At 39.1% G+C, this 23,215-nt stretch overlaps 1 protein-coding gene across 1 annotated transcript in view; it reads left to right on the plus strand.

Moving 5' to 3' along the window:
* Positions 1-1,513: 1,513 nt before the first annotated feature.
* PECAM1 (platelet and endothelial cell adhesion molecule 1) overlaps positions 1,514-23,215 on the plus strand; it is a 52,045-nt gene continuing 30,343 nt past the window's right edge. The window contains exons 1-7 of the mRNA XM_063292942.1: positions 1,514-1,663; positions 1,759-1,785; positions 12,662-12,955; positions 13,813-14,118; positions 17,074-17,343; positions 20,087-20,335; positions 21,468-21,749. Of these exons, the coding sequence (XP_063149012.1) occupies positions 1,630-1,663; positions 1,759-1,785; positions 12,662-12,955; positions 13,813-14,118; positions 17,074-17,343; positions 20,087-20,335; positions 21,468-21,749 (1,462 nt within the window). The 5' untranslated portion in view covers positions 1,514-1,629. The remainder of the gene's footprint in view (positions 1,664-1,758; positions 1,786-12,661; positions 12,956-13,812; positions 14,119-17,073; positions 17,344-20,086; positions 20,336-21,467; positions 21,750-23,215) is intronic.

The following is a 23,215-nucleotide window of genomic DNA, read 5'->3' on the forward strand; positions in this document are numbered from 1 at the left end:
TAAAATGTCATTCTTTTTATTTCTTTAAAGTAAAATTATTTTGGACACTGAGCGCTCACAAATGATGGTCGAGTAGCTAAGGAATGACAGCACACAGATCCTCACCAGCAGAGAGCCTGTGGAAAAAGTGAGCTCAGCAAAAACAAACAGGTTCTGATTCAGGCCATGTATTGGGTGTGGGAGAGGGCGAAGGGAAATGCTCACAAAGGAAAGATCCTGGGCTTTTGCTTGCTTAAAAAGTTTAAAATCCCATGAATTCTGTCATGGACCCCAATGCAATTTCTGTTTCCCTTTGAACTGATATGAATCCTCATTTAAACCCAATGTCCCGCAGTCATTATTCCAGGTCACAAGTGTGCACTGAGGACGAGAAGGGGAGAGTTGTAGGATCTCACTATTGCAACCTTGCCCAAACCAGTGCCTTCATGTGTTCTGGACTTAACTCAATCTCCACAGCTCTCAGTCAACACAGGCTGTGGAAATCATGAAAGCTGAAGGTCAACAGATCTAGAAGACTCTAGGCATTTGGGGACAGCCTTTTTTGCTTGTAAAACCTCCTTTTATATGTAAATCACCACTGTTGGAATGAAACAGTGGTGGGCAACCATCCCAGGTTTAAGTCCTCTCTGTAATGTTGCATTGCATATTTGAGTGTCCATACGCCCGAGTTCTTAGAAACAGCACACTTGCTATTCTCAGGTGGAGCAGAGCTGAGATGCTTTATAACAGTCATGCAATAAGTGGGTGTTAACTGGTAAACCGTTAATTGTTATTCCAACATCCTTCTGCTTGCTAAGAATCTGCTATTTTGTTTTGTTTTATTCTCTTTTCCAGTACTTTTTCAGTATCACGCAGTAGGAGCAGCAAAATGAAACTTTGACCCTACTGCAAATCTGAACCACTGGACGGTTTCATAACAAGAGAGCCAGGCCCTTAGACAGATAGGCAGGCCGGCCCTAACCATTTCAAGGTTTCATGGTTGATACTAGAACCACAGCCAGGGCAAATACCTTCACTGCAACTGATGCAGATCTTCCAATACAGGCACCAATACCTAGAAACATTTTATGTGTGCAAAAAATGGATGCTGTGTTCTAGGTACACTTAACTCAACACCTTCACCATTAAAAGAGAGAGAGAAAAGTAGGTGCTTGACACCATTAGTGAAAACATGCTACCTACGTATATAGCTGGCCATAAGTATGTATGGCTGGCTCTGTGAAAGCACACTTAAAATGAATTTCATACGGGTTAAAGTCGCTATTCAAAATTATTCTAAATTACTGGAATCACTGGAAAAATATCACTAGGATTCTTGTTTTCAGTGTACCCTAAGAAAACTGGACAAAGCAAACGTGTTAACAAAAGCTCTACGGAAAGGCCAGTCATTTCCTGTCTGTTTGCAAGAGGCAGTTCTTTATTGTTTGCCACTTCCAGCTCTAGTGATGGGAATGAAGACTTGCCCGATATCTTGCCAGTTGTACACATCTGCTCCATTGGCTTCCACTGGGACTTTGTGCTTCTGGAGTTTCATTTTTAGAAAAAGATAAAGTCCTTAAAGGAGAGAACTGTTGGAACCCATGAACATTTCTTTATGCTGGAGTTTCATGTCTGCTTTCCGATTACGAGATGTATTGCATTTTGTTGTCGATCCTCTTATTTTGTAAGTTCTGGATGGGACATCTGCATTAGAAACAAATTAATACGTGTTTCCTCATGCCTGTTATTTAATGCACCTCTCCTTCTCCTCCTTCTTAGGCAACAAGGTGAAAAGTCAAGATAATGGTGAGTTTGCATGTTTTGAAAAATATATACCATTTTCCTCAGAAGAAATTTGAAGCAGACAAATATCTATTATTCTAAATCTGCATATGTGAGAAAAGTATTTAGCCCAGGTACAATTTTAAAAGTCACAATATGTTTAAAGAGTATACACAGAATGTTCTTTATTCCTGTCTTCAATTTCTAGAGTGGTTATGCTAGGTGCTATGTTATTCTATTGGAGCCAAATCTACAATTCCCTTATGGTACCTTTAAAGTCTAGCAAATTTAGCAGGGTAGAAGCATTCTGAACTACAATCTGTTTCATAAGATACATGTAAAGGTACTGATCTTGAAACAGTGGATCGTATTTTATTGTATTATGAATTTCATTAAGAGTCTTCAGCAAGAAGTTATCTGGCCTATTTTAAAATCAAAACCAGGAAGAGATACTTCTGGGTATGTTAAACTTTTATTTGCAGATGAGAAACCTAAAATTACAGAGATAACAGCCAAATCTTTAACGATGGCTATAAAAATAAGATTTTTAGTAATAAATCAGTGAGTTGGGGTTTTAAGCATATTATGTAATATCTATTAAATGTTTCACTTGTTGAACTGTTTTACCTAATGTCAAATTTTGGATTATATTTGTGACTTGGTATTTGGGCCCTTTGGCCGTAAATAAAATTGATTGAGATACATGGAGTATTCTGAAATACTACTACTATATGGGTATACAGTAGGTGTGATGGTGAAAGGTCCCCTGTGCAAGAACTGAATCATGTCTGACCCTTTGGGGGGACTCCACTTTTGCGACGTTTTCTTGGCAGACAATAGCGGGATGGTTTGCCATTGCCTTCCCCAGTCATACAGTAGCTATTTCTACTGTATTTCAGGAAAGATAATATTCCATGAACCCAAATAAGTGAACTGCAATTCACTAAGGCTTGATCCATAAAATATTGATTGGACTTTAAGGCAGCAGAAGGCTCTTAGTTGTTCTTCTAATATATGAATCACAGTATGTACTGATTGAGTTTCCTTATTATAGACCCAAACCATCATTGTAATTATCAACCTTAATCACAATAAATTATTAAAACTTAAATTCTTCACTGTATACCAGTTTCAATATATCTAGAAAGGCTTAATTCTGTAGGTCTCCTACTTTTTCAAAAGTGTCAATAGCAGTTTTGCCTCTACTACCAATTCAGGTTGGAACCCTAATGCAGGGGGAGAGGGGGGTCACCTTTGTGTGTGTCTGTGTGTGTGTGTGCTTGGGACAAAAACTAGCAGTGGATATTGTAAAGGCACTGGTCTGCATTGCTGTTCAAAGCAAAATGGAAACTTCAGAAAGCATTTGATGAAATTACTTGCCTGGAAAATTCCATGGAGGTTTTCTCCTTTTAAAATAGGGTTGGCCAAAAGGTTCACTCACTCCAAGCGTGATGTGTAAATCTGGCCAATGTGTTCTCTTTTTTACCTATCAAGTGTAACCCCCAGTATGAGATCTATTTCAAGGAATTAAAGTATGTTGAAAGAGGCAAAAACAGCTATGTATAGGCGTATCTTTCTTCCCCCTTGCTATGGAAAGTGATAGTTGTGTATGCCAGGAGGAACATAACGTGTAAATTTATTGTAGTGGGAATGGTTTACTTAAGAAGCGTGTGTGGTAGACAAGAAGAGAGGGGCTCAGAGATGTGATGAGTGAATGTGTGGGCTAAGTAGGAAAGTGGGTGACCAGTATGAAAGAAGTAGGTAAGAGTGGTTTGGTCAAGTAGAAAGAACGAATGAGGACTTAATTGGAAAACAAATATACAAAGGAAGAATAAATGGGTTGAGAGGAAAACCAACAGAAGTTTGGGGTCAGATGGAATCGATGAGATCTTAAAACGAGACAGGTGATTTAAGAGAGAGAGAGAGAGAGGCAATGTATGAATTAGTGTATGGATGTGATGGAATCAAGGACCGTTTGGAAGAACAGAAATATATGAAGTATAGCGAATGCTGAACATACGAACTAGATGGAAGATTTCCTTTCCCTTTTTCTTACTTTGTGCCTCCAATTGCTTTTGCTTATTACTCCTTACCCTTTTTGCATTATTTTTGTTCAGGAAACATTCGTTCACACAAACACACATGCACACACACAAACATATATGAAATTTCTACATAAACATTTCAATAAATGATAGTCATATTGCATTATAATCATAACTAATCTATGTTTGTAAGTAATTCATTCCTGTGTTGCTAACATCAATTCTGCAAGCTGCCGAGTAGTTACAGCCATATGGCTTTCTTCTCGTGTTGAAGGGTCAGTTTTTAAGCTGCAATAATCTATAAGACATTGGGAATCCATTTTTTTTGTCCAGAAGTCAATTTCCAGGTGATAGAATATAAATGTCTAAGGTTATTCTCACAATTGAATTAATACATGTAATAACTTCCTCCTCAAAAGGAAGAATTACGGAACATTGTACAAAAATAAGTTTAATGTGTTAATTTCATTGTAGAGAGCCAAGTTGATGTAGTGGTTAAGGCAACCGGCTAGAAACTGGGAGATGGTGAGTTCTAGTCCCATCTTGGGCACGAACCCAGCTGGGTGATCTTGGGCCAGTCTCTCTCTCTCAGCCCTAGGAAGGAGGCAATGGCAAACCACTTCTGAAAAACCTTGCCAAGAAAACTGCAGGGACTTTGTCCAGTCAGTCTCTGAGAATCAGACATGATTGAATGGCAAAAAAAAAAAAAAAAAATATCTCGTTGTATCTCCAATTGCCTGATCATTTTCTCAGGCCTTTTCTGTATAAGTGTAATGCGTCCAATATGTCTGAAACATATTTTTTGTTCAGTAAGACATAATCTACTAAAATGTTTGGAATTAATGTTAACATCTCTTCCCATTATCTGGGCAAAATAGGAGTCTCTAATTCTTTATTCCATTGAAACATTAAAGCTTGCATAGCAAATTGATTAATCACTAACAAAATTTTATAAAGAGTAATTGCAGGGGGTTTGAGTCACACTGATAATCGCTTGTGGTAGGTTAAGTGTTTCTGAGGCTGAAAATGCCACATCTCCAAACTGGGATGTCAGTAGATGTTATAACTGTCAGTACTGACAAAGTGACCCATATTAGGCAAATTATATTTGTGCTTTAAAATAGAGAAGGATAAAAATTGATCTGCTAATTTATCAAAGGTATAAATCCTGACTTCCATCCAACTTTTACACACACACACACACACACACACACAACATACTGCCTTCAGTGTTGACTTCTGGCAACTGCCTGGGCAAGTCCCTGCAGTTTTCTTGGCAAGATTTCAGGAGTGGTTTGCCTTTCCCTTCTTCCCAGGGCTGAGAGGGAGTGGCTGGCCCAACCTCACCCAGCTGGCTTCATGCCTAAGGCAGGACTACAACTCATGGTCTCCCAGTTTCTAGCCTGGTTCCTTAACCACTACACCAAATTGGCTCTCTTTCCATATAATAGTGGGTTTTTTTTAATTAATTCTAAACTCTGGATTACCTTATAGCATGAATTTATGAGAAAAATGACCAAAGAACTATTTCCTAGAAATAATATACCATAACATTTGAATCAATATAATAGTAAGAGGAATGCATCTTCCTGTTTTCTGACACTTTTGCTTGACTTGGGAGCACTGAATATTTTCCCAAATATGGGGAAATAACCCATTTGGTAAATGACCCCAAATCATTTTCAACTCTGCCAGTTGGTGCAAATGACCATAATGGCTGCCTCCTTTCAGAATATTTTATTAAGCAGGACATGTTCCAAGTTTTCCATTAAGTGTTCTGGTTCAGGAGAACTTGATGGGATTTTGTGAAACCCTAAGAGCAAAAAAAAAAAAAATTCACTTAAACACATCTTTTCCATTCCTAGAGCTTTGCCTCTTGATCAGCTTTTAACTTTGCTGGTTGAATTATCAAATACAACTCTTGGTGGTATCCATCAGTAATTTAGGTAGTGAGATGGCTGGTGTTTGTTTTGACAGGCTTGAAGTTAGTGATGCTTGTAAATTGTTTTCTGCAATTTTCACATATCCATGGAAACAGATTAGAAGGCATTTATCATTCCCAACTTGGATATACTGTAAATGCTTCAGATATCAGTGCTGTCATGATTCCAGAATGCTTACATCTCCTCTGGCAATCTGTCTTGATTGTGTGTATAGTGCAATCCTTCCCAGTCTTGGCATTTTCTAGATGTGTGAACTTCCACTTGAGTTTCCCCTGAGAAGTCTAGGAATCAAAGTCTGTACAACTGAAGAGTACCCGGGTTTGGGGAGATGGATGGCTGGGCACATGGGCCGCATGGGCCATTTCTTCAGATACGGAAAGGGCAGGCCTTGTAGATCTATAGTGTATAGCCAGCAGCAAATAGCTTGTGGGGAAACAGACTGCTAGTTACTGGACATGAGCAATGAAGTCCCCATCTGATAAGCTGATTAACTAGTTGGAGGAAGGAGAAGAATGACCAAATCATTGGTTTCTTGCTGCTAATCACATTATAATGGGCACAGGGATTTTTTTAGAGTTTTGCAAAAGCATATTTTGATTGCTTGTTCTTATTCACTCAGTTTCAATAGAGCACTTTGTTTAAAGACCTACAAGTGCCATTTATTTCTTGGGCCTTTCCCCATAACTAAATTAGAGTGCTCTCCACCCTTCCTTGAATCTGCAGAAACCATACCAGCATGATATTTGTTGTTCCCATTGCCAATCCCTATCTTGCCTCCATTTCCTTTGTTCCTAGTCACTGCAATCGGTTGGCTTCATCCAAGGTAATGGGTGACAACGCCTAACAGATTTTATCAACTTTGGGGCTGCCCTTGGATAGCATCAGAATAATGCTAATACAACAAGGATGTAGTATACTTGTCTCATTCTTGGGCTGGGAACAAGATGAAAACAACCTCATGGGGACACAACATAAAAATATGTTACAAAGATGTTGGTGCCAAAGTTACATGAAATGAGAACACAATCCTTGTTCAGAATTGACAAAATATACAGTAGGAATTCTGAGACTGAACACAGAAAATCAAACACCTACCAAAGTCCAAACCTATGTTTGGGAATTGTATGGTATGCCAATCCTCATTTAGTCTCTCATTGTTCAATAACTTTTCAGCTTAATTTAATATTAAACCCTCTTTTTTCTTCATGTGATGTGGTACATTTCAAACTAATATATACTTTGGGCCATAGGTGTTTTTTTTTTTGCAATACTTTTTATTAGAGATTTTAACATTAGAAAAAGATAATACAAACTAAAATCAAAAAGAAGAAAAGATAGAAAAAAGAGAATAGAAAGTGCAGAAAAGAAAAAGAAGAAAAGAAAGAATATTTAAAGAAGTGACCTCTGATCTTTACAGCAGACACAAGCAAACTTAATACCTCTCCACCCCCTTTAAATTTAGATTACACAGATTACTTCTCATATCCCAACCCTTATCCATCAACAAATCCAAAAATCATTAACAGTTCTGTCCAGTATCAGCAAAAAGTCCATAAAGGGTTTCCAGTATTTTGTAAGAATATTTTTTATTTTATCCAAGTCTTCTTTCTCCCATCGCAGTAATTTTTTAAAGACTTTAACAGCCCTCTTTTGTAAGTCCAGTGATAGACCATTGCCTAGATCATTTTTCATTTCTTGGCTTAATAAGGCCATAGTTTGGATAAAGGGAAAGGAGGCACCAGCTGGCTTGACTGCTTTTCTCTGGCCCAAACTCAGTTATAGATAGATGTGCAGATGCCACCTCTTTAATGCATTGCTGAAAATACATGTCATGTGACACCTTAGCATTTCCAAACCTCTTTGATCTGTTTTGTGGAGTTCTAGAAGGAGAGGACAGCAAAATTGTCTGATGATGTCTTATCACACGTTTTCAAGCCCACATTAGTGAGGGAATTCTAGGGGAGGTGTAGGTTGATGACATCCTGTAGATTAAATGTTGGTGATGAAGACAGTTGTGCTCTTCCAGAGACGGCAGTCATCATGCAGGGAATGGAAACAGAGCCTGGTACCACTGCCTCTACCAGCTATGCCCACCTCTGAAGTTCCTTCTGTAGAATTCACCTAGAATAGCTGGTTGGGCTTTTCCTCATATTTTATCTCCATGCTGGATTCAGCTCCTTACTCCATCTTTCAAATACAGACAGCCCTTAGAGTTTCTTATGCCCCCAACATTCCCTCTGCTTCTAGTTCCAGTCGATATTATAACACCTTAGGACTTTTCCATTTAGCCACCATATGTCTCACCACATGTTCTTCACCAAAGTCTCAGAAGCTTTCTAGCAATGGTCCACATTTGTCTGACCAGCACTCCCTCCATGGGGCAGTGCCAGAATTGGCATTCCAGGCTGCACCCTGCCCTCCATCCCCATTTCTGCTTTATCATGTTTGTTTTCAGGTAATAAAAATAGCTGCTAGTCACCATGGTTTCATAGTTGTGTGGAGGGAAGGCAGCCAAGGGGCTAAGGGGTGATATGAGGCAGGCGTTCCCACTAATGGGAAAACGGCCTGCCTTTAACCTCTGTGAAAATCCACTGTTGCAGCCTGAGAGAAAGGAAAACAATTGATTCCTTTTGAGCCACAACTAAGTTAGAAGCAAACTGTCTGCTTGGCCCAATGGTGACAAGCATAGGATCAGAGGGGCATAGCACCAGTCCAGGAGTAGTGACCAATCCCCAAGATCAAGAAATTCCTGCCAGAAGCTTCCCTGCAAATTTGCTGGCGTATTACAATATACTGTACTGTAATCAGCTATAGTACACATTTTATTTGGTTGGACATCATTTCTGAGCAAAACCCCTTTTGTGAGTTAGGTACGGAGATCAAGTTTATGCTTCCTGAATGGAAATGGATGACTGCAACTGTCATATCCAATGCCTTTTCCCTGTATGGAAGCTGATCTTGTTTTTAATCAATTTAAAACATGAGATTTCATGTTTTAAAAAAGTATTGTCCTTGTTTCAGTCAGAACTGGCAAAACTACCTTTTCTCTGGTTTTTGCTTTTATCCGGAGTGGAGCATCAGTAGTAGCTATTCCAATGGAACAGCAGCTGGGTAGGGGAGAAGGAAAATGGGCACTGGTCCATTTTACAAAAAGAACATATATAGCCTTCTAGAACAGCTCTGTATACCACTTTCAGAGCCTAAAATTATCTAGCTGCAGCAGTGCCACCTGTAAAACAGAAGAGAACCCAATTTTGTCTTTATCTGAAAAACCCACACTCTACTCCAGAGCTTTCGTCCTTAATCTGTATAAGTTGCTTTGCCAACAGTATCCAATATACACCCAACCGAACTGTTAATGAACCACAAGGATACTCTCAAAATTATGGGGCAAAACCTCAACTTTGTTGTTGTTTATTTGTTTGGTCGCTTCCGACTCTTCATGACTTCATGGACCAGCCCACGCCAGAGCTTCAACTTAAGTGGTGCTTATTTCTAAGTTAGCCCTGTTTAATGTAAACAAGATGGCATGGGAGCCTTAGAGTGCTTAATTAACCTCAAATGTACCTGATTCAACTCCCAAGCCATGCCTAATTCATGCTTAAATTTTCTTTCTGCATAAGGAAAACTTTCCACAGTTCTCCCCCTTGCCCCCTCCCCCACCCAGTAAAGCAATCTACTGTATCTGTGGCAGTTGTCAAAGGTCCAGAGATCTCTAATGTCTTTTCCCAATAGCAGCTATTCTGTTAATGACATCCAAAGACTTGGCATTTCTCCTGATCTTCTAGCTGTCTCTACAACTCTGGAAGACTTTTAAGAAAGTCACTTGGCTCTTCCAGAAGCACAATCTTTCTTTTCTCCCCCCACCACCCCATTTCCACTGCTTTGAAAGATGCTTTGAAAGCTGTAAAAATCCAAGCTGTAAAAATCAACTGCTTTGAAAGCTGTAAAAATCCAAGTCAGTTCCAAGGCAGAGGTGCTGTCCTCTGCTCTCCCCTCAGCAGGTTGCTCTGATTATGAGCGAAGAGCGAGCTTGTGTCATGTTTACAGTAGACAAATGGATAGGAACGGGAGGAAACAACTCACTTTAATTTTCATTCCTTGGAGAGGAATATAACTGAGCTAACATACACTGTCTCCTGCTGACTTTCCAATACTTTTTCGAGGGTTTTTATTTGCAAACAATTAGTTCTCACTTTGCCCTAATAGCAGGGAGAAACACCTGCAACATCTTCTGTGGATTGGTCAGTTCAGGATCAATCAAGATCCAAACTTTCCAGGCACCTGCTCACTAGTTTAGACGAAACAAGCAGATCCACCTCAGGATGGTAATGATGGTACAGACAGATCACTCTGAACGTGTTTTTTAAAAACTGTTGCAAGGGCTTGATAGCACACACCTGGAAAGCTTTCTCTAGAAAGATTCAGAAGTCATTTCCGCACTAGCAATTTATAGCAGCGAGGACAGGCTATATATCACTTCACAATGGTCGGAAGCTGCTATGAAGACGTGATGAGTCACTAGTGTGGAAATGATCTACAACTAATTCATCAACCAACATTCCTGTCATGAACAAAATAATAAAATTAATATGTGTAGCCATATTCCAGAGGGATTTTGTAAGGAAGAGGCAGAGGGAATCAGGCAGGGGGATTTCAGCTGGATTGAAAGCTTGGGGGATAAGAATTGTGGGCAGGATTGGTTGTGACATTGTTTTTCAAACTTTCTGCAGCCATGGACCACTAAATAAATCTTTTTTAAAAATGTGGGGACTCCCCAATATTTATATTTTAAATATTAATATCTAAAAGTCTTCAGGATGAATTCCTCCACAAATAATTAGATAATGTGATGTTATTAGAGTGTTGGCACAAGACTGGGAAGATCCAGTGTCAGATCCGCAGTCATTTTCTCTCAGTAAACATACTGTGTATCTTAGGTCCCTCCCCGTGACTGAGTTAAAGTGAACGGGTTATAGAGAAACTTGGTTCTTCACCTGCATCTATTCAGGAGTATCTCTAGCTTGTCCCTTGCATCATACATGAATTTCTGAAGTGACATATTTACCTGTTATTAATTGGACTATTCTGTGCCCGTTATTGGACTATTTACTAGCAGTTACGACTATTCTTTTAGCACTTGGTGCAGAAGTTATTATAGTATGGTTTTAAGAAATACAAACGAAATCATCCAAATTTTTGTTGGTTTCCTTTTTATTCTGGGTGGAATCCAGTCAAACCCTTCTGGTGATGGAACTGCTTCCATCAGTGGAAACAAGGCATTGGAGCAGCTTGTGGGGAGAGCCTCTCTTGGTGTTCTGTTGGTATCTATGCTGAGTTCCTCCAGGTGCACTGGGTGACTGTGTGTGTGTGTGTGTGGGTGTGAGACTTTGAGTCAGTACTGACTCCTGGTGACCACCTGGACTAGTCCCTGCAGTTTTCTTGGCAAGATTTCAGAAGTGGTTTGACCTTGCCTTCTTTCTAGGGCTGAGAGAGAGTGACTGGCCCAAGGTCACCCAGCTGGCTTTGTGCCTAAGGCGGGACTAGAACTCACCATCTACTTTCTAGTCCAGGGGCTTAACCACTACACCAAATCTTTTTAATTGCTCTTAAATTGTTGTTGTTGTTTTTGATCACAGGTTATTTTATTGTTTGTGTCAAGTATGAGTGAGTCACCATATAAATTAAAATTAAGAAACAAATGAAAAACAAATAAAATGAAGAAGAGGGATGACTGGGGAACAAGACTTCTCCCATGTAGTCTCCCCAGACCACCTGGGCAGATTTGGAGGAAACCCTAAAATGCTGTAGCAGAAGAAGGGAAGAGCAGGGTGAGGAGAAAAGCTTATGATGTGTTTGAATTCAAAAACTTATCTCCAGTTAACAAGCTCAAATATAAGGATTAGCTGCCATATATGTTTGAGGATAGAAATAATCACACTGGAGGTCCTAAGGCCATAGAATAATTCAGATTTTAGATGGTGTAAAGGGGAAATCAAAGTAAGTCAGCACCATCTCAGTGTTCTGATACAAGTGATCAGAAAGCTGTATTTGAAAATGAGAATCATGTATTCCAATTCCGCTATGTTGTCTCTGCTGGCTAGAAGGAAGGGATTTTTCTGTAGCTATCACAGCATGCATTATGTCAGTCAAAGACCATAGTATCCATCGGCTTCCATGCAGCGCTATTTCCTTTACAGTTGCTACAGGTTGTGGTTCATCACAGTTCCTCATTGTTAAGGGACACCCCCCCCTTGATTACTCAGGTTTTCTCTTTTATGAATCCCTCAGTTATGCTCTCAAGGAAATTGTTCCATCAGCTGAAACAATCCTTCTGTGAGAGGTAAAGCTGGATATTTAGAACCATCAAGTGAAAGACGGCTAATATGTTAGACAACTACCCAAAGACATAGTACAGCCTTCCACAATCTAGTATGTTTTGGACTACAAGTCCATCGTCTTTAGCTAGCTTAAGAAAGTATCAAGTTGGAGCAGGCTAGCTCAGTAGACAGAATACATTTTGGTCCATTAAAACAATGATCCAATCAGCTGACCTATGATGTATTTTATACGTCTTAGCAGAGGCATTCCTCATCCCTTCTACTTCCTCTCTCAAAGGACTGAATTCATTAAAATGGCTCTTATGCAAAATGTACATACGTCAAGTGAAAACAGAAAAGGACCTTTTTAGTACAATTATTTTATTTCAGATACAAATTAAAGCAAAATGATTGTGTGATTCTTTGATTAATCAAATCAAGTATGTTCTATTAACCCAACTAGATTTCTTTAACTAGCTAACTTCCTATTAAAATGCATTGGATGTATGGATGCTATGTAATAGTTGCTGGAAAAAACAGCTTGTGGATGATTCCTGAAACTAATTTTGTGAACATTTCCCTTCTTTTCCAGTGTTTACTATCAATAAAGTTTCACTCCAGGCTTTTCCACAGAAAGAAGTGCGCAATGGAGATTCTCTTACCCTCAACTGTTCTGTGGACATTAGCAAGAATGAACATTTCCGACTGAATTATACATTTTCGTTTTTCAAGAATGGGGAACGTCTGTTTATCAACACAACTGAGCAAGACAGTGCACAGTATACAATCTCACAGGCTAGATTTTCTTCTTCAGGAGAATATGAATGTGCATTAAATGTGGAGGGGAAAAAAAAATCCAGTGATCCTTTGACCATTAAAGTTAAAGGTAGGTGTTTCTTTATACTTAAATGAGCATGTCAGGATAGTAAAATTGAATTGTTCTTTATAGATAGGAAAGATTAACCACAAAATTTCCTTATATTTTTAACACAGTGCTTTTTTTCTGATTTTCTCCCTTTATTTTTTCTTTCTCTTGGTGTTTGTTTTGTTTTCATTTTTTTGCTTAGCTCCAGAAGATCTTTTGTTGTGTTATTTTACATTTTCTTTCTTTCTTTGACATATTTTAGCCTGCTTTTCTCCTGGAAAGCACCCAGCCTTATCACTTCTCTTCTGTCCTGTGCTTTTCATAGTTACGACTTTCTGGAGTTTCTCTGTGGATGCAGTTTCTCTTGTGTAAAATTCTATCTGTCTGGACTCCAAATTCACTGATTTCTATTTTGCTTTCAATCCTCTTGTTTGTTGAAAATCCTTTTATCTTGCCATTTAGTGTTACAACTTTCCAAAACAACAAAGCAGCCCTTCCCAATTCCACAAGGAAGAAATCCAAAGAGGCTTTGCAACAGTTTAATAGTATTTGGCACTAATCCACGAAGAAGCCATGACTTACAAGATGGCTTTGTTTAGATGATCTGTTCCTAAGGAAAAAAAGAAGGACTTAGTGGCATTTTTTTTCACTTTGTCAAACATGTCTCTCTTCCTCAGCTGCTATTTGCCCCTTTGGGCTATTTGTTATAACTAACAACTCTGGGAACAACTTTAGAAGAGGCTCTTTTTGCAGTGAAACCAGGACCCCCAGGCTTCCTTTCTTCAGAAGTAAAAACACATGAAAAGTCCCGAGAGACTTCTAGCTTGTCACTTGCCAAAGTATATTCTGGTTCATGACTGCTTCTCTTTTTTCTGAAGGAATAATGAAGCCAATACTGACTGCCCAGAAAGCAGTGGTGATGGAAGGTGAAAAAGTACTTTTACGCTGTGAAGTACCGGAAGAAAAGCCACCTTTTTATTTCACATTTTATAAAACTGCGCAGTCTGCAAGCGCAGTTGTGCATGAGAGGAAACGGGGATCACAAAATGAGAATTTCGTTGAGTTAGAATTCCCTATTGATGCTGGAGACAATATTTTGTATTTTGAATGTGCCGTCCAGATGAATTCAATAACAGGAAGTGAGATCTCAGAGCGCAGTAACCGAACAATTGTCACCGTTACCGGTAAGTTAGTTAGGCTTCTACTTTTAAAAATAATCATTAAAATTATGCCTTTTATTTGTTATACCCACAATACTTTTGTCCTAAAAAATTGCTGAGTTGCAAACTGGTTGTAAATTCCCATTATCCCAAACACACACATTCTCACTGTGAGGCCACAGAGCCTAAATATACTCTCCTCCACATTTCTTGACTCATGAAACAGTCACTTAGAAATGGTTCTTCCTACGTCTCATATAGCTTGGCCAGTTTGGCTTTTAGGAGTCAACTCAAAAGTTAAATCAATGAAATACTCCTAAAAGTCAAATCAGTGAGATATTCCTAAAATCACTGAAACATTCCTAAAAGAGAAACCTATGAATGATCCCAGTTTTCTAGGTGCTACTGATAAATAACTGCTATGCTGAATGGATCTTTGAACCAACAAGGCAGTTCTTACATTCTCTGACAGAGATGTTCCAAGCATGATAGCTGACCCTTGATTGAATAGATTAGAATTGCAGAAATTGAAGTTAGGGAGAGGAGTTGAAGGACTAGGTGAGACACAACTGTGCCAGAGACTACAAGTAGTCCTCATTTAGTGACCACAGTTGGGACCAGCAAGTTAAACAAAGCGGTTGCTAAGTGAAACTGCAAGTGTGCTTATGATCTTACTTCAGCTGTCCTTTGTTTTACAGACCTGCAAAGGTCATAAATGTGAATTACTTTTTCATCACCATCGTAACTGTGAACAGTCGCTAAATGAGGCAGTTGCTGAATGAGGACTACCTGCATGTTCTTAGGTGTGAGATAGTAATATAACACGTGAGATGTGACTGTGGTAGAAATCTAAATTAAGGAGAAAAAAGAGTACACAAGAAGGGAGATAATTTACTCAGGCATTTCTACATAAGGATTCTATATCAGTTCAAAAGAAGCTCTAGTCCTCTGTGATTCTACAACATCAGTTGTTTGAGAATTGAAGTCATTTATTTCTCACAGAAGTCTGAAACAACAGTAAAACTATTTTTAATGCTGCAGCTGTGGGTGGTCTACTTCGCCTGGGCTTCAGGTCTTTCAAGGAAAATGATGGCTTGAAGCCTTTGCTGGTCTTCCTTGGAGGCACCCCTGGGGGATTTTGTGCATACAATCAGGTAAAGGCACACAACTTGAACTAGGAGCATGGTACATATGGGTGTGTGTCTTTACCTCCTATCAAATATATCTATTTTTTCCTTTTATCTATTGCTCGTAAAATTTAGTATTTTCTGCATTATGCAAAGCTGTATTGGTTACACAATGTTTTCTTTTCATGTTTGGAGAAATACAGGATGCATACCATTCTCTAGGAAGGTTCCTAGAACTTTATTTGTTTTATTTGCATTTTTTCTTACAGTTGTTTATATTGCTTGCAAGCTGCTTTGGAAGGATTTGTATCCTGAAAGGCAGTAGATGAAGAGGAGAGATAGAGGTAGATAGATAGATAGGATAAATAGAGATGATAGAGACAGAGGTAGATAATAAATAGACCAATAGCCTAATAGCCCAATGGCTGTGTGTGTGTATCCCTTTCTCTGAATATAAAAAAAAAAATGCAGTTATGTGAAGATAATTTGTCTAAAGAAAAGTCACTGGCTCTGGACCATCCCTGATGCTTGCTTGCTTGCTTATTTATTTATTTATCAAATTTATCACCGCCCATCTCCCCCACGAGGAGGGACTCTGGGTGGTTCACAATAAAAACATTCAACCGCAATATAATATACAATAATATACAATATCAATGACATAAAAATATAAATATATTAAAATATAATAAAATCCAGGTGGCTAAGATATTCCTTTAAAACCTTTATTTGCTTTAAATATATATATAATAAAGGTTTTGACAAATTCCTCCTCTGTTCATAGAAGGGTTTTGAATAGAACTCAATGTCAAAGTATCTAAAGTAATTCTTACAAAGAAATTAAATTAAATTACAAAAATTAAAATAACAAATAGTCTTGTGACATCTTAAGGAGTTACCATTGCATTTGTACAACTTCGTAAGATGTCTGTTGTTTAGTCCCGAGACAATAATACCATGTATGCATCTTTGTTTCCTTTTGCAGTTGGTATTTTTGCACTGATCAGCTGATTAACACATGTGCTTTGTAAGAGACAACGTCACCATTATAACCCAGGGGAAATAGAGGATGCACACTACCACTGCTTTCATTCCAACAACTGTTTTCAACCATCCCACAATTGCTCTTCCTGTCACTGATGTGAGATACCGAAAGCACCTCATGAACTCAAGTTTGCCCTCAAGTTGACAAATAAGGCAGCAAGAAACCCACGCACACACATTGTTTCACGTTCTCCCTGTTTATCTAGTGATTTCTAAACCATGAGAGTGACTGCTGTTCCAAGGAGCTACCATAAAGCTCTTCTACTCCATGTAAAAGAGTAGCAAAGGGGTAGTGTGGTATCTCCTCCTATTTTCCCCAAAACAACAACCCTGTGAGGTGTGTTGGGCTGAGAGAAAATGACTGGCCCAAGGTCACCCAGCTGGCTTTCATGCCTAAGGTGGGACTAGAACTCTCGGTCTCCTGGTTTCTAGCTCAGTGCCTTAACCACTAGACCACACTGGCTCTATACACATACACGTATATACATATACATATACAATTTTTACCTTCTATGTTTTATTTTACTCTAATCTTTACTTTTATCCTCCCCTCTCTTCCCTTCTCCTCAGATTCCTTTATATGGATAATGCTACGTATAGCTAAAGAAGTGGGCCATAGCCAGTGACTTCTTACATTCTCAGTTACCCTTTACAAGTGCCACAAGGCTTTGACTCAGGTTTTTGCTTCAGTGGAATAACACAGCCGCCTCTCTGGAATCTTTCCATATACTGTTTATATACATACACCATATTTACATATACCATATTTTTTAAAAAATTTATGATTTATTTGCTTCTTTTTTGGCAGAACCATTTTCTGTTCCCAAAATAACCATCGACCCACCACAGAATATTACTGAAGGGGATAAAATCTGCATAACATGTTCAACTGTCCTACTTCGCCAGGATCAAACTGAAATTATCTTGCAGAAAAATAGAACAATTCTGAATAGCACGAAGGGCAGAGAGACTCTAACATATTGCAAAGTAGTCAAGATGGAGGACAATGGCAATTATATTTGCACAGTGGAGCATGGGAGTGTATCTAAAAACGACAAAAAAGAGCTTGTGGTGGCCGGTAAGAGGTTTCTCCATCTTGCTTTATTAACTCATGGGCAGACCTTAGTCTATTTTTTTCACTAACTATGAAGTGGAATATCTACTTTATCAAGATATAAATGTATTGGGTAGGTGAGTTCTGGTCAGAGTGGCTTCATGATGTCCTATGCTCAACATGAGAGCCAGTGTGGTGTAGTGATTAAGGCACAGGGCTAGAAACTGGGAGACCATGAGTTCTAGTCTCATGCATGAAGCCAGCTGGGTGACTTTGGGCCAGTCATTTTCTCTCAGCCCTAGGAAGGAGGCAATGGCATACTACTTCTGAAAAACCTTGCCAAGAAAACTGCAGGGACTTGTCCAGGCAGTCTCCAAGAATCGGACACCATTGAACGGATTAAAAAAAAAATACTCAACACACCTCTGAAAAGGGTGTTTTGTGAAGGGCACAGTAGACAATAACATTTACCAGGAGCACTTTTCAAATGCAGAAATAGCATTAAGGATGCTTTTGAGCCATCTCATGGAGTTTATGGGCACATATGAATTACTCTAACGTAGTACATACATTAGACTTCCTTTAACTGAACACAGGGCCTTCTGTGAGAGAAGGGTAGCATTATATTACTCTTTAAAGTCAACAAATACTCTCGAAAATCAATGAGTAATACAATTTTTATAGTTTAATGTATTTTAACTTTTAAATTCATGTCTTTTTCAGGAATGTGCTATTATTTTTACTGTTTCTCTTATTATTTCCATTGTACTTTGGGTGCCTTTTTAGAATAGTATATAAATATTAAACTAAATTTCCTGGAAGAAATGAAAGCCACCTTCCAGTCATTTGGCAGCAAGCAGGTGAATGAACGAGAGCATTTAGCATTCTTAAAGCAAAAGTGAATTGTCCAGACTTTCCTGACAGTGACAGCAAAAATTAGCCACAGAGAAAATGCTGAAAAGGTGGAGTTGGGGGCCACTATCACCCATGCATGAAATTTAAACAATTTTGCATACTTTGTAAAAGTGCCAGTTATCATCAGTTAGATGGGCAGGGATGCATTATAATATAATAAATTTTGTATTTCCAGATTCCTAAAAGCAAATCTGTTAAATCCTGAACTTAGCCCAATAATAGAGAGGCCTGCTATCTTTACCATGTCAAAGGTTCAGGGCTTTGCCTGGGGGCTGCTTGGTCACCTGAGCAATTCAGAGAGAATACTGACATAAATGTGCCCCTGTAAATAGCAGGCAGTAGGAAACCTATGGGCCCAATAGGCCATTTTGATAGATTATCTTCCCCCCACTCCTTTAGAATTATTTAAATATGATTATTTCTGCACACCTGGGAACGGCAACTCTTTGTTGGGCAATAGTGCTTCTGTTTTGGCTATTAGAATGCAGTTTGATTTTGTAAGCTGCCAAGAGTCATTGGATTGTGGCAGGTCACTCATCTGATAGATAGATGTGCAGTTCGGGTCTGGGATACTATGTCACATCAGACCTGATACCCCTGTGTTACACTGACAAGGAAGGGGCTCTGTACATTGCAATTATTAAGGTTCTACTTGTTCCTTCTCTCTCGCACCTCTTCAATCACCTTACAAATTCCTTCCCACTATACTTCCAATACTACTGAATAATATTCCCTGTTGGTTGACAGAGAGAAAAGAATCTGTGTTTGGAACCTTTGTTCAGGAATCTTTAGTCTACTGAGCGTATGCTCTCTTTAATTATTTCAGTGATTTTTCTGGTTCTGAAAGGGTGGCTCAAGCTCTGCAAAACGAATGTTTGATGACATACCTTAGTGTATATCCAGTGCTGGAGGTGATGGGTGTCTTTACTGGATGAAGAGGTTGCAACTCATGCAAGCAGGACTGAGTGTCTCTGGGTTTGGGGGCCCCTGGTTCTGGAGCTGTTCCACTGGTAACTCTAGAAGGGTTAAGAATCCCCCAGACAGAGTTGGTGTGCAATCTGAGGGTCTTCCTGTACTCATGAGTACCGTCCAAGGAACAAGTGGTAGCCTTGGCTAAGAGGACCTTTGCAGAAATCCGTCTTGTGTGCCAGTTGTGCCTCTTCTTGGATCTGCTGATGGCCTTTCATGCCTTAGTCACCTCCCATTGGGAGTACTGCAACGTGCTCTATATTGTGCTGTCTTGAAAAGCATTTGGAACCTTCAACTGGTCCAGGATACAGTGGCATGCATAGTATTGAGTACACCTAACTTTGCCCATGCAACACCACTGGGTGTAATTCAAGGTGCTGGCTATCATTTTTAAAACCCTATATGTCACAGGGCCAGGTTGCTGGCAGAACTGCCTAACCTCAGTCATTTCTGCCTGTCCCATCAGATCTGACAGGGTGGACCTACTCCAGGTCTCCTCAGTGAAACAGTACTACCCTGCAGGACCCAGGAGACGTACCTTCTCTGTGGCAGTGCCTGTCCTAAGAAAGAGCATCCCCCCAAAATCTGAATGGCTTGGATCCTATTGGCCTTTCAGAAGGCTATGAAATCCTAGTTTTCCCTCCAGCATTAGAGCCAGATGGTTAGCAGAAGCCAATATATGTGTGTTTGGGACTGTGTTTGTGAAGTGCCTTGGCTTTTGTATTTACTATATTATATTTACTTGTAACTGTATTTTTGCTGTTTTACATTGGTTATTTGCTTAAGATGGGAAGTTATATAAATTTTCTAAATAAACAAATAGTTTCAGGCTCCCCTTCCCCTCCCACATCAGTAATTTATGTTCTCTCCAATTATTTTGCAGAACTGTTTTCCAAACCAAAGTTAGTAGTTAATAAAACCAAGTGGGATGAAAACAGCACCGTACAAATTCAGTGTCAAGTTAATGGTCCAATGCCAATCAGTCTCCGACTCATAAGGGACAACAAAATATTGGTAAACTCCAGCATTTACAAGGCTAAAGTCCATGTATCTGACAGTGGAATCTATGTGTGTAGAGCAGAGATAAACAACATTTCCAAGGAAAGTGACCCAATGTTTCTCCAAGTTTATGGTACGTCGATTTAAAGATATGAAACCATCTGTTTTTATTTCAACTTTCTCCAACCTGGAGCTCTCTAGATACGCTGAGGGTTGGGACAACTAACCTTGGAATTCTTAGCTGGCACGTCCAATGCATTTGGAGTTTCTTAGCTGGCATGTCTAATGCCGAGACCGAGAAAGACTTTCTTATTTGATAAAGAGTAAATAATTATTTGCTAAATGAAAGCCTCTCTGCAACTTTATGGTATGTCTAGTTCAGCTGAAAGAATACTTAGAACAGAAACTACTAAGAGCCATACAGATTCTCTTATCTAGTTGGGATCTGGACTATAAAAGATTGAGAGCGATTGGAGGAGGACTGACTGGGAGGAGAATCAATGTGACTGCTGAAAGTGTTCCTGGTTTTAGCAAGAATGGCTGACACTGAGCATTAAGGAAATCAGAGGTGAAAAGGAGAGTCCTTGGACCTGCCCAGGAGAAAGGAGTGGGCAGGAACTTGGGCAAGGAGCAGCTGCTGAGCTGAGTTAGTGCCTAACTCAGTGAACAGAAATGGTAGGCCCAAGGCAGAAAGTTTTCTGACCACCACAACATAAGTTTAAAACTTCAAAGCCCAAAGATAATTTGCCATTCTGTGCATATTGTTATAGATATACCCAGATAGTAAAAACTTGCTCTCTGTCACACACACACACACACACACACACACACACACCTGATGTGTGTATCTTAATCACATTTTGGAAATGATGGTGGTTAGGGAAAGATTCCAGGGAGTAAGAAATCCAATTCATTTCCATGTGGATACGTTCATTCTCATATATGGACAGAAGGAGAGATTGGATCTATTGCACGTATATAAGGGAGTCACTGTGGACTGCCTACGGCTGGAAGGATTAGAGCAATTACTCATGTTTAATAAAATGATTCAGACCATCTGTATTATGTGGTAGTTCATTTCCGTCATGTGCCACCTTGATAAATAACGTTTCTGGACAAGTACAGAGTACATTTTCCCTCACCATTGTGAGGTTCTCTTTCTGCACTTTCACTTCTCATTTCAGAAATTAACCCCAGTGTAATGAAACAGTGCTATTTTACTACTTCAACTGCCACTTATCTCCCAATCCGGTATTTCTTTTCAGCTCCAGTTTCTCCGCCTGCCCTTTCTCAACCCGTCTCCCAAGTAGCAATATTGGAGAAATTCTTTGTTTTACAGTGCTACTCAAAGCTTGGAACTCTACCTATCACGTACAGCCTTTACAGAGACAATATACTTATCAGCGGAATCGTAGCAAGAGAAAACGTACCAGCAAACTTTACAGTCAAAGCAACCAATGTGCATAAGCCTGGACAATACAGATGCCATGCTAACAACGGCCACTCTCTTTCAAAACAAAGCAAAGGGCTAAATATCACAATAATAGGTAACTATTTGGTATGTTGTTTTTTTAAAGATAGGTGAGAATTTCTGTCTGTCATGCTATTTGTCTGGAGATTCTGGGATTTGAATATATCTGAAAGGTGCCAGGTTGGGAAATCTGGTCTGTGATAATAACAGGCCATTGGGAGCTTGGGGGCCAACTGTTTTCATCTGTTGTTCAGCAAACCTCCTGATCTAGAGGCCACATCTTCTTCTGCCACACTGCTATGCACTATAGCCATTTCTCCAGTGTTGATGAAGCCACAAAGGGTTATTTTAACATACGTACACACAAACGCACCAGTTCCTGGCTGCATAATTGTTAACAAATAAGAAAGGTTTGGAGGTACCTAATTGTGCTTCCTCATCTCTGTTAATACGCCTAAACTACAGGCTATTTATTGATTCATTCCTCTAGTAAATTTCTACAAGGAACTCAGGACAGCCACACACACACCGGCTCTTTTAACCATGCAACAGGGCAATAAAATAGGTTAGACTGTGTGCATTGTGTGTAACTGGCTAATGATCAGTCAGTAACTGTGGTTTTTCTATTTCTTTTATGAAATGTAATAAAACTAAAGGTCACAAACTAATAAGTTTGAAATAATAGTGAGCAAGTGAAATGAAGGACTCAGCCGAATTGTGTATTTACATTCACACTGGGGGAGATTTTTTCCCCTTTTTTTGTTTTTGTAATTCTGTACTAGAAATTAATTGCTTTATAACAGTGAATTGAATCAAAATACAATTATTTTTTCCAACCTGTTGTCTGTTCTGAAAAAGGATTCCTTCTTCCAGATATGTTGGGGCCATAACTCCCAGAATTCTCAGCCATTAGCCATTCTGTCTGGGAATTCTGAGAATTATAGTCTCAACTCTTCAGAAAGATGTAATGTCCACATTCCAGGTTGTCCTGGAATGCTTCATCACCTTGCATGTAAGTGATAACATGTGTTGTTCACTAAGTACCTAAATGATTTGCAGAATTGTATGATGCAAAAAGAAGCATGAATCTGAAAACTGATGTTTTGAAGTTCAAAGAAATTGTGCTTGACAGGGGAAATGGAGTGATCACTTGCAAGTTCTACATAAATGGCATTAAATTAGAACAAGCAGAATATTTTATGTATCTTAGTAGAATGTTTACTAAAGGTGGGGCATGCATGGGAAATGTTAAAATATACAAATGCTTGTAAAAATGGAACAATGATAGAATGAAATAATGTGGATGCATCTGGAGGAGAACCACAAACCAACATGTCCATATTGGTCATTGCTGTCAGTCTCATCCACCCCTTTTCAGATTAACAGTCTTGAATCAAGGGAATTCAGCAGTTCAGTTTGTGCTGATTTAATAAGGTTTCTTTGATATCTTTAAAACTCTTACGTTGCTAATTTTTTTAAAAAAAGAACATAACATAGACAGGAATTTCTTGCCTTTGCATGCTGTCTGGAAATGGATTCTAT

This window comes from Candoia aspera, chromosome 2 (genome assembly GCF_035149785.1).
Source record: "Candoia aspera isolate rCanAsp1 chromosome 2, rCanAsp1.hap2, whole genome shotgun sequence".
Lineage (NCBI taxonomy): Eukaryota > Metazoa > Chordata > Lepidosauria > Squamata > Boidae > Candoia > Candoia aspera.